Here is a 12,020-nt window from a genome sequence, read left to right on the forward strand (position 1 = left end):
ACCTGATTGCACTATATTCTCTAATCTTGTCAAAAAAGATAAATGTATTGCCATGATCTTGCCAAAGGGAAGTTTTACACCATACTATCACATTATTTTGTTAGAATAAAACTTTACTAATTTTTCAATCTCTCAATTTTTCAGTGTACATGCAAAACCATATTTAAAATCCTGCCAGTAAGAATGATGCTTATATATGATAAATGTGATACATTTGAAAGGTAGTAATAAGCACAGTCTGCAACATAGGTCCAAATCTAATCTTCAAATGTGAGAATTGTTTTTTTTATTTAACTTGTATGGCTCTGGGAACACACTGTGTTTAAGTCAAGTTGAACTGTAAGTTGTGAATCTCAAAGCTGCAGATGACTAGATAAAGCCCTGTATTAGCTCATTATTAATATCAAAATAGCATTTGAGCCGGAACTTCAAACATTTCACATGAAATGAAACTTTAGAAAGGATTCTTCTTGAACTCAAGTATAGTGTATAGACACCAGCATTAAGTAACTGTATCAAACATTGAACTTGTAGTGCAGTTATTTGAACGATTACTTCATTAACTAGACAGTGAAATCAGGTGTGATGGAACAAAGTACTAAAATACTAGTTTCTATTATCAATTTCCTGCTCATGGAAATCAATCACAGTCAAAATCTCACTTTCACTGCATCCCACCACACAAACAGGTGGCTGCTGTATACTTCCTTGATATTACCGACTGGATACAAAAGTTCTTGAAACAGTACACAAGAACACACAAACACATGAAAGTTCTTGAATGGGTTTATTTGGACTGAGCTACATTTTTAGCAATGTACATTCATCCCCTCAGTATTAGGCCTGTTCAACTTAATTCTTAAAATGCATCCATCATTTTTTCATTTAAATAAATTTATTTTAAAAAAATCCGTACTTTTCATTACATACTCGTGTTAATTTTTTTTCCTCTTTTTTTTTTCCATACAAATCTTCACTTCAATAGAAGGTGTAAGCTTGTAGAAGCAAAAAAACAAACAAAAACAAAAAAAATTACATTAACTAAATGGCAGCACTTGGAAGGTTTGTGCGTAGCACTGAGGTAATACATGTGATTCAAGTCTTCCTCTTTTCCTCAAGTGTTACCTTTTCAAGTTTCTCTGAGCTTGCTTAAGTAAAGTGTCAAAGTCTAGTGCATTAAGCCTGGCTTTTGCAGGGACTGGATCACGATTTGAATCTGAAAAAGAGAAGAAATAAAAAGGAAAGGGGTAAAAAAGATCAGCTTATTTGGAAGAAAACTGAAATGCAGTACCCAAAATGTATTATAATACTTTTATAGCACTTTAAAAACAGCTATAACCAACAAAGTACTGTCTCACACATTGTATTAATATTTGTTCTACACATTCACACATTGTACTAATATTTGTAATATTAGTTCTTACTTAATTTTATATATAAATAAAATAAAACAATGGATAGGGTAAAAATACCTTAGATAAATTAAATTAGACATTAACAGATAATAAAAACACCCTTCATGCACTTCCAAAAGACAGAATATAAATAAAAGTTTTAAAAACATGGAGACTGTAGGCGTCTGTCTAATATACGGCACGTTGTTCCACAACCTAGGGACAGCAACAGAAAAGGGTCTGTCCTCTCTAAGCTTCCTGTTTGATTTTTGTGTTTTGAGCAACCAGACCGGACTCTAAGGATGAAGCAGTTCAGTGAGAAGGTGGCGCAACACAATTTAAGGCTTTAAAAACAAACAAAAGAACTGTAAACTGGACCCTAAATTACACAGGCAGCCAAAGTTCAGAATTAGTGTAATATGCTCATGTTTCCTTGATCCAGTTAAAAGATGTTATGCAGCATTTTGAACCAACTGGAAGCGAAGTCATGACCTAATGGTTAGAGAGTTTGACTCCAAGGTTGTGGGTTCAAGTCTCAGGGTGGCCATGACTGAGGTGCCCTTGAGCAAGGCACCGAACCCCACCAACTGTGGGCAGCATAAATGGCTCCCCACTGCTCCGGGTGTGTGTTTGTGTTTTCACTGCTGTGTGTGTGCGCACTCTGGATGGGTTAAATGCAGAGAACTAAGTATGGGTCACCATACTTAGCCGTATGTCACGTCACTTGAAAGATGACTAGCTAACAAAGTGCAATACAATTAGGGTTGGGAACCGAGAACCGGTTCTTATTCAGAACCATTTCTGTTTATTAACAGGAACCGCGCGGAATTTTAAGTTACCATTCCAAACACTGTTTTCATTCAAAGTTGTCATTCTGGATGTTAAATTTGATGTTGGATTTATTTAAATTTATATTAATTGAAATGCTCGGTTTAAAATATTTAAATAGTGATTAATAAACACAAATGGAATTGTTTAAGTATTGTGCATTTTTTTTTTCACATTTCTTTTATGTAATCTGAATCAGAACCGGGAATCGTAAGGCAGAACAGGAACCGGAATCGAAACCGGAAAATTTTTAATACCCAACCCTAATTACAATAGTCCAACTTAGATGTAATGGATTACCATCTCACACGGCATGAATTACCATCTCCAAGTGCTGCATGGACACCCAGGGATCGGATTTTTGCCAACCACCATAAAATAATGAAACTAGACTTTACCACAGTGCCAATTTGGCTGTCCAACTTGAACTCTGCATCCATTTTAAAACCAAGATCGATAATCAGTGGCCCAACATATGACAACAGGCCCAAAACAACAGGACGATTAGAAATGAACGCTTGTTCATTGCCCCTACAAGGTAATGCAAGTTTAATTGTAAAGGTAATATAGAATTATTGTGCCAAGGCTCACAATGGGAAATTTAATTGGTACAGCTCAAAAACCAGTACTTGAACTTTGCTGCATGTAAACAAAACAGGGCTGAAAGATACTAACAAAAACAGTGATCAACCTGCCACTTAATCCAGGATCAAGTGCTTACAAATGAATTAAGGAGTGAATAGTACTATAAAAAGGGAATCATCATAAAGTAAAACTCACCCAGATCAGCATAACCTGTTCTACAAAATTGTCTCCTGCCCCCAAAGCACAAGTCGAATGGAAGTTCATTTGGCTGACGCAGCTTGCTTCCATTCTCAATAGCATTAAATGCATCCTTTTTGTTGTAGTATGTGACAAAGCCGTAGTTGTCTCTATAATGAAAAGATCAATTTGTGTTACAAATCCTGAAGACTAGCAATACAGAAAAATTAATTATTTCAAAAAGTATCACTCATCAGGGAAATAAATCGCTATTTTGTCTCACCCATGCTCTCTAAAGTGTACAGTGCATTCCTCAATCTCCCCGAAGTATGTGAAGCGCTCCTTCAGCTCCTTACGGGTCATGCTTCCATGAATGCGACCAACATAAACTACTCTACGCTCCTCCTGAAAACAGGAAAGAACTTTTAACTAAATATTCTTTACCAAGTTGTTTGGTATCAATTACATTTACTTCTTGTTATTAGAATAAGGTATCTACTCACAATAGCCTTCTCTTTGCGTCGTCTTATTTCCTCGTTATGGTGTTTTAAATCATAACAGTAGTTAGTTCTCTGGTTAGGACTGCAAGATGGAGTAAAAGGAGGTAAGAGGATACAATAGTAAACTGATATTCTGACTTCAGATCATAAGGTTAAAACATTTAGCATATTTTAGGTTAATGTGAGATGCTATTTATTAGTGCAATATTAAAAATATTAAAACAATGTACATACTACAGATACATAAACAGTATGTACTGAAGCTTGTAGCAGATTTTGACCACCTGACAAAAACATTACACAATGATAAAGTATTCCATGCAATGCACAATGATTCTCACCTGCAGCGAGTGTCCCAGTGGTGAGACCTGTGAGAGGGAGACCGAGACCGTGATCGGGAACGAGAACGGCTACGGCTCCAAGAATCAGAGCTGGAATACGAATATCTACGCTGTCGAGGAGATGATGAGCGGGAGTGGGTGCGGTATCTTGCAGGAGATCTGGAAGTGCTGCGAGACCGATATCTAGGGAAAAGAGAAACTACTTAGTTACCAAAAGTAGAGGTACCACATGCGAAGAGAATATAGGTAGCTTAAAGTCATCAAGAATGAATGCCATCTGATTAAATAAAATCTCTGATCAAATTAGCTAACCTTTTCCTGGGTGGAGAGCATGACACAGAAGATTCAGAACTGCTTGATGTAGATCTAGACCTGCTAGGTAAACGGCTTCTGTATTTTCTCTTTGTCCGTCCTCTCTTCTGGTGGCATGGGCTGGGGGAACGATCGGAATATCCCTTAAATCTCTCTGAATCCAGTCTCTCTGGAGAAGCATCTGGAGTCACTATGCCTGTGGTGGTCAAGGCTTTCCTCTCAGACGGACTCACACATACAAGGGGCTGAGATTTAACATTTTCCTGAAAGCTTTCTTTAGTGGTAGTGGTTGAAGGGAGTTTAGAGCTAGTATCTGCTGATGCCTCTGCTGATGAACCCTTGTTTGCAGAAGGCAACTCTGTTGACTTTATGATGCTTGGTTGTTGCTTAGCAGAACAGACATTGCCCAGCTCAGTTTGGGAGGGTTCCTTTGGATGGAGACAGTAATCATGGTCTAGAGAAAAAGGCTGAATCTGTCCAAGAGTAACGGAAGTCTGGGGCTTGCTTTGGAGCTTGCTTGCATGCAATGGCAGTGGTTCGATTTGAATGGCCTTAGACGGAGTTGATCTGGCTGTTTCTGACTTGCTTTGTTTTCCTAATAATGCAACTGGTGCCAAGGGCTTCCACATCTGGTGAGGAGGTGTGGCTGGTGGAGTAAGTCCTATATAGCAAGGAAGAAATTAAAATATGGATGCAGCAGTGTTTGTGCAATTAAAAACTCAAAGTAAATAATTTGTAGAGATTTGAGCAGATCATTGATTATTTACCTGCTGTGCTGCCCAGATCAGGACTGCAAGCTTTTTTGAGCACTGTGGTTTCTTTATGCTTCTCCACACTGCAAAGGCAACAGACTTGCCATCACAACGAGATTCAAAACTCAATCACATGAAACAAGAGAAAATTTTCCAACTAAAATGTAGACTGCTTCAGTGGACACACTGAATTTTCAGTGTCATCCATGTCTGTAGTCCAGGGCCATTTTGGCTGTTCATGGTAAAAACTAAACGCAACTGTGCACACACAAACAGAGACGGTTTGGTGTGGGAGCAGCGTTAGAGCTGTAGGGTAACTCCTGCTTTTCTCCAAAACTGCACCATACTCACCTGGAGTTTCCTACAGCAGCTGCTCTACCACAGACCTCTGGCACATTCTGTTCCTCTTTGGCTGGAAAGAAAATGGAAGGTGGTAAATGTCAAAGCTCAGAGCAGGCTCTCTGTTGCTTTCCCTCATGTTACATTCATGTGAAATTTATAGTGCGGTGTTAAAAGTGCTTCTAGGATTATAGGATTCTTGATTCAGATGTCATTAGTGTTGTAGTACATCAAAGCAAGCACATACATTTGGATCTCATGTTCTTGTACATTCACCCAGACAAAGACAGCTCACTCAGAGTGAAACTGGTTTTGCGAACACTGCAGAATTCCAGCAGCACAGTGAGGATTAGGTCATAGCAGCTGTTCCAGCCATACAGGGGGTTCTTTTAGAGGCACAGCCCCTGCTAACAACTACATTATATCCTCTTTTAGAACGGCAAAAAGCAAGCACTGCAATAAGAAATATCTAGATTTGACCATTCCCAGCAGGTTATTTACCTACAACCAACTGTCTGTAAAAATAATATATGTGCCAGCCAAAGACGGCTAAAGGCTCAGACAAATTATTCACATTATTATATTTTGTCAGTTATCGTTGAGAGTACCAATAGTTGAGAAGGTTTTGCTATGATACCTGCAATGCCATGATATGCCATGAAATAAGCATAAGCAAAAGTGAGTTTGCTGTTGGTATGCTTTAAAATTGGTTTTAACATGACGTGGTAGTGATTAAGTTTGCTTACTCTGAGTCTCTTCAAAGCGTTCCAAAAGGCTGGTGAGGTCAGAAGCCTCAATACCTGAAGGGGGAGGAGACCATGTTGAGTTCTAGACTATGATGCAATAAGGAACACATTACTGTGCACATTTGTTTACTCACTATGCTTACCAATTTCACTGGTGAAGGACTGTATAAGCTCTGTTGTACTGCTCCTTGTTTTAGATGCTGCTGCAGAAGCCATCCTCATCTGCTCTGCCAGCTTCATAATTCTGGCCTGAATTGGAGCGGATGAGAAAGGCTGTAGCGCTATGGGTGCAACGTGACGCTGGGAACCGGCTGTAGGCTTGGTAGTGCTGACTGACTGAGCGAGCTTTGCAGGTTTAGGCCCAGAAGCATTAGAGGCATCAGGGTTTGTAGTGATTAAGATTTCAGGAACAACCTGAGTTTGGGAGATTTCTTGATTCTTAGAGAGGGCTGATAATTGGCTCACTGTGGGCTGAAAAGAAGCAGAGGGGGCATTTTGTAAACATTTTGTCTGCTCAGCTGCATGGAGATTATGAGTATCTCCAACTATAGTGGCCATCGGTAGTGATGGTGTAATTTCAGCTGATGTCTCCTTTGCAGTCCAAGATTCCTTTTTGGGAATAGTGTTCTCAGACATATGGGTTGGAGCAGGTGGTTTCAGGGAACAAGGCTGTGTGGAGGAGCTTGTGGGTGTGGCTAAATTTGTGTCAGGTTTTCTGGGAGCTGGAGAAATGGACTTACAGGACTCAGGTTTTTTAGACGCAGCCAACATTGATGCCGGTGGAACCAGCAAAGCCTGAGGAGTTGGGGGTGCTCCAGGGCCTCTTGGCTGCCAGGCGGGCATGACTTCAGGGACGCACTCCTTTTTTACAAGAGTGGGGGCTGCACGACGTGGGTCTTTAGAGTTGGGCTCAGGCAGGCAGGGGATTGGAGGAAGTTCCTTGGGTGCTTCTGGTAAAGTAGGCCATTTGGTGCTGTTGTCACACACCTTTTCCAACGGAGACGGTTTCTTCTTCTGGCGAAGTCGACGATACTGTTCTAAACTAAGTGATTTTTGCTTGGGTTCACTAGACTGACTGACTTCAGGCTGCTGATCTAAAGCCAGTGCAGTTTCTCTACATTTATCACTAGGTGAGGCTTTTTCTACAGGGATATCCAAGTGTTGTGATTTCATGCCATCTGTACAGACTTGATTTAATGCCAGGTTTGCTGTGGTGGTTATGGTGGGTGAAGGAATTTCCTTAGGCTCCTGTACCTCAATTGTCTTCACTTCTGATTTAACTTGATGCTTCTTATTCTCATCTACAGTAAATGCAGGGGCAAATGTAACCTTTTTCTTCCTCTTTTGTTCTTCACCTTCCTTCCTGGGTTCCTCGACTACCTCCTTAGAGGACATGCTCCTTAACACTCTTCCTTTAACAGGTTTGGATTCTTCAGTTTTACATTTCTTTTTCTTGAGCCTTTTTTCTAGTGACTCTTTCTGGGAGTTTTTAATTTTTACATTCTCCACTTTATCATCACTGACTGGTAAAACTTTAGATAGGGCTACCTCTGACTGGGTGTCATCATGTTTACTCATAACCTTTTCTGGAACACTCTGTTCATCTGCTAAACTATCCACAGGTAGGGGAAAGCTCAAGTCGGGGATAGCAAGAATAGGTTCTCCATATTCTCCTTTATCCATAACCTCCAAAATGATTCCTCCTTCAGGCAGGAGCTGCTCCTTCCCTTCTACACACAAAGTCATGGCATATGGGTGCATGTGCTTGACCAAGTCACTGAGAGTAACGGACACAGTCTCCCCATCCTGCTCCAGGGATATGGGAAGGCACCAGTCCAATTCGGATGATACAGCCAAATCTTGAATAAGTTCAGAAAAATCAGCAGTACCATCTTCACCACCATCATGTCTCTGCAGGGGCACCACACACATGTACAAAATACAGCTTTAAAATTTTGAAACAATTTACAAGTTAAAGATAAATGTTCACGTTGAAAAGTGGTAAGAGAAGAAATGTTAGTGACATGACATCATTTCAAAAATATTAGACTAAGCTAGCTTCCCAGGAAATTCTCGAATTATACATAGACTCTGATGGAGTACATAACTCAGGAATTGTCTTAGCTTCAAGAAACAAAAAGAAAAATCACTTTACAGCAAGGAAATCTGTAGAATTACAAACAGACAGCAAAGGTGAGCCCAGAAACACTTGATCAGAAACTACTCTAAGTAAGAGAAAGAGCTAAGAAAGCCTTTACTTTTTGACTTCATTGTATACAAAGTGGTGTTATGCTTAATACATATAATCCATACATATGCTCTTGGCCAAACTGCTATACACATCACTTTCACTGTTCATAATTTGATCCATTTGTCATATAACAGCTGAGAAAGAACTGCATACTCACAGCTAAGTGCTCATAGAATTTCTTCTGTCCTTGCAAAAGCTCCATGTCAGGTAGAGTATCAAAGGGAGACAACTTTTCATCATCCACATTGTCTAGTATTTCTGTGAGAGCCGTGAGAAGTGTTGCCTCACTTTCTTCATCAACACCACATTTAACCTAAAAAAGTAGACAAGCTTAAATCACAAAACAATTTGCATACTTAAAACCAAAGATTAAGTGAGTTACCCATTCCCCCCCCTTAGTATATGAAATAAAACAGTTTTACCTCTCCATTTGTAGAATCCTCAAATATTGACAGAATGGATGGATCCAAACAGCCATGTAGGGCTTCAAGTGCATCTCCAGTGTCCAGACCATCATATTGCAGGCTGCACAGACCTTCCTGTAATATTTCTGACTGTGCAGAAGGAAAAAAAAACACCAAATCCTCCTGTTAACAACCAAGAGTTTTTTTTTTAAAAATAGATAGATAAATAAATAAACAAGAGGGGAAATACATAAATGGATGTTGCAAATCCAATTTATCTGATATTTCAGCTGTTAGTTTGCTCATGACAGAATATACAACTGTGAATAAATGTGTATAGTTCATCAAAATTATAAATTGCCTTTCCATCTTATGTACATTAAAGACAAGCATAAACAAACATGTAGTCCAAACTTGCAGTACTGATGTACATGTATTTTTCCCCCCTGAGATATATTAAAATGGCCACTAAACATAAATCCAATACTGTGTGAATAAACTTCCTATTTATATCATGCGTAAACTTTTAAACTGGACTTTCTCCATCAACAAGGTAGGCTAGACAATGCATTGCAATAAAGACACTTAAGAAGAGACATTTAAAGTACATAATCGGTTCAGAATAGCAATATAGTTGGCTGGGGCGTATTTTGGCTTTAAAAATACTGCATGAATCATCTTAAGGGGCCGAAACTCAGACACGGTTTGACACTTAAAGTTTTGACCCAAATAGTATTCCAAGTGTTGTGAATGGTGGTCATTGGGCAATACAAAACTGAATGCTTGAGTAATGCCTGATTTTGAACCCAAAATTCAATAAGTCGCAGATTTAAAAAAAAAAAAAAAAAAAAGAGAGAGTTTTGTTTACTGTTTTAGTTACAAGCTAATGACTGCCAGCCACTGATGGAAAACATTTCTATGATTAGGTATAAAAAATTGCATTTGTTTGGATTTCACCTAACATTGTATTCACCTTAGTCTCCTTTACATTACACTTAACTTCAGTCTGAAATTGGAAGAAAGTGGACTTAATTTTTCCCCCTCAATTTGTTCTTATTTTCATCCCAACTTTATATAGTGAACTCAATTCTTTTACAGTGTTTGTGACCTTACTACTGCAAGAATGAAAAAGGAAAACATGCATGCAGCCAGCACGCGGAGGAAAAAACACGTGGTCGCCTCAGTAGTGACGTGCTTCTACTTCCGCCTGCTGTAGATGTCCAGTGCAGAAACAACCAATCACGACTCGTGGAATATTCCAAGGGCCAGGACGTCCTGTCCGCAGAGCGGTACGCGAAATATCGCGAGATTTCACTAAAGTTTTGCCGACGTCAGATGTCAGGGTGTATTGGTTTGTAACAAGACACGTGTTCTGTGCCGGGCGTTGTAGTTTTTTCCCCCAAAGATACACGCAAATGCTAAAAAAAAGTTACTTGCACCGTGCATTAAAAAAAAAAAACAAACAACAAAAAAACGTTCCTGGCCAAAGTACAAGTTATATTTTGCATAAAGCTAATTACATTATTTTATGCCCTACATAGTGCACTTATAATAAAAAGACATTTATGACTTGGATACAGTTAGATCTACAAACGCACCAGTTGAAAAGTTTCCTTTCCTTACATAAATAGATAAGTTAATTCACACCACGTGTTTACTGCTTATGCAAATTAGGTCAGGCGGCAACGACCCACTTAATTACCACGACTTAATTAGAATATCCTGTACGTGAGAAATGAAAGACTATAATAAAAAGGTAAGATTCCATCGCACCTCCACCACCACGTTGTTGAAACACAGGATCAGCATTCATAGCACGTTATACCTGTTACATCTACTACAAGACGTCCAGTGTAAACTTGACAATCAAAAACTGTCGGTTTTTCATGAAAAGCAAAAGGATGACAAACGCATAACAAATCTAGCGTTTTGATTAAAAGGCTGAGGATTCGGAAATAAAAAGTTGTATTGTATATATGAAATACGACACTGGTGAGATTCACCACACGACGCACGTGGGGCATTTGGGAAGAAAGGTGTGAAGTCATTTAAGGCTGGAATCCCAACACACAAAAAAAACAGGCCCAATAAAGGAAAATATCTTACTATCCAGCTTTATAAAATGAATGAAAATGGCTCGTATTAGGACACGTTTACACCGAGCAGTCCCAATACTCAGAATGAACACACACTATCTCCTGACCAGTACTTTATGTAAATAACAGTTTTATGTTTAGTGAAAGAAAAAAAGCACAATTAAACCATCACTAGGCCACACTAAATATAACCCAAACACATCTGGATTTGGAGTGTAAACATACAGCATGGCGAGGTCTATGATAAATACCCACTGCTTACTGTTACTGTATACTCGATGGACACTTAGAGCAGATTAATTTATATACCGTGTCAACCAGTTGTGGAAACCATCTCTGCAAGTATACATTCGATTCTATAACCAACACCAGCTATGTATTTATCAAAGACCACCTCGCCAAAAGCAACCCACGTGTCATTTTTCCAACTCATCCATTCCTTCAGTTTGAATTGGAAGCCAAGCTAAGAATGACAATAGTTCAAAGTTAATTATAGAACAACCGAGTAAATAATATACATAATCTTACCTCGTCAAGAGTCGTTGATGAAAAATATTCTAGTTTACTGGCTGTTAACATCTCCTCACCGGTCCCCCAGCGGGCCGCCATCTTGCAACTCCACTCTGTGAAAATGTGAATCAAACTGCAGTGACTCACGCCGCCGGCCCGGACACACGTGGTGCGGCTGTTCCCGGCAAAACGACTCACACGAGTTAACTCCGCCCTCAGACCGAGTTTTAAAAGACGCGTTGGAAATTTAAAGTGAAAGTCCAAAACAGTTGCCCAAAGTCTATTTCTTAAACGCAGGGAGGGGCAGCTGTCGAGAAGTTCAAATGTCAAATGGCTAATTTTAATCCGGTTTAATGGATTTGACAAGTTGATTATAGTGAAAGAACTGTGTGCCTTGTAAGGTTTACATCTTGACAATTTGACAATAGTGAAAGAACTGTGTGCCTAATAACTGAATCATTTGTTATAGCTCAGAAAATATGATACAGTAAAACGAGCATGGATAGTAGTGGATAACACGTGTAACACTTTTATTCTGGTTTGAATTCAAGTTGCTTAACAATGAAATTTAGGAAACAGTAAAATTCAACTTATTGTTGTTTCTTGGGAACATTTAAAACAGCTGAAGCTGACCAAAGTTCTTTACAGCTGAAAGGAATTTATGATAAAAAAAATATATATATATCAACATTACAGCACAGTACAGAGAAACATAAAACAAAAAAGACAAAAGGGTCATAGATACCCAAGGCTCAATGATGCATATTGTGGAGCAAATGATAATC

General features: G+C 39.0%; 1 protein-coding gene across 1 annotated transcript; it reads right to left on the bottom strand.

Moving 5' to 3' along the window:
• Positions 1-768: 768 nt before the first annotated feature.
• On the bottom strand, positions 769-11,440 carry pprc1 (PPARG related coactivator 1). The gene is made up of 13 exons (XM_027150337.2): positions 11,254-11,440; positions 8,648-8,779; positions 8,383-8,538; positions 6,118-7,885; positions 5,975-6,028; positions 5,241-5,301; positions 4,905-4,972; positions 4,138-4,798; positions 3,826-4,008; positions 3,488-3,566; positions 3,268-3,389; positions 3,003-3,154; positions 769-1,216 (listed from the first exon to the last, which is right to left on the bottom strand). The coding sequence occupies exons 1-13, from the start codon at positions 11,332-11,334 to the stop codon at positions 1,122-1,124; spliced, it is 3,612 nt and encodes a 1,203-aa protein (XP_027006138.1). The 5' UTR covers positions 11,335-11,440; the 3' UTR covers positions 769-1,121.
• Positions 11,441-12,020: the final 580 nt, after the last annotated feature.

Source organism: Tachysurus fulvidraco, chromosome 4 (assembly GCF_022655615.1).
Source record: "Tachysurus fulvidraco isolate hzauxx_2018 chromosome 4, HZAU_PFXX_2.0, whole genome shotgun sequence".
Taxonomy (NCBI): Eukaryota; Metazoa; Chordata; class Actinopteri; order Siluriformes; family Bagridae; genus Tachysurus; species Tachysurus fulvidraco.

Excerpts from the sequence above, each read along its gene's own strand:
- pprc1 (XM_027150337.2), bottom strand. The coding sequence starts at position 11,334 with ATGGCGGCCCGCTGGGGGACCGGTGAGGAGATGTTAACAGCCAGTAAA. Across the intron at positions 7,886-8,382 it reads AATTCTATGAGCACTTAGCT|AGACATGATGGTGGTGAAGA; the intron begins GTGAGTATGCAG and ends GTGCCCCTGCAG. Across the intron at positions 3,155-3,267 it reads GTACACTTTAGAGAGCATGG|AGACAACTACGGCTTTGTCA; the intron begins GTGAGACAAAAT and ends TTTTCATTATAG.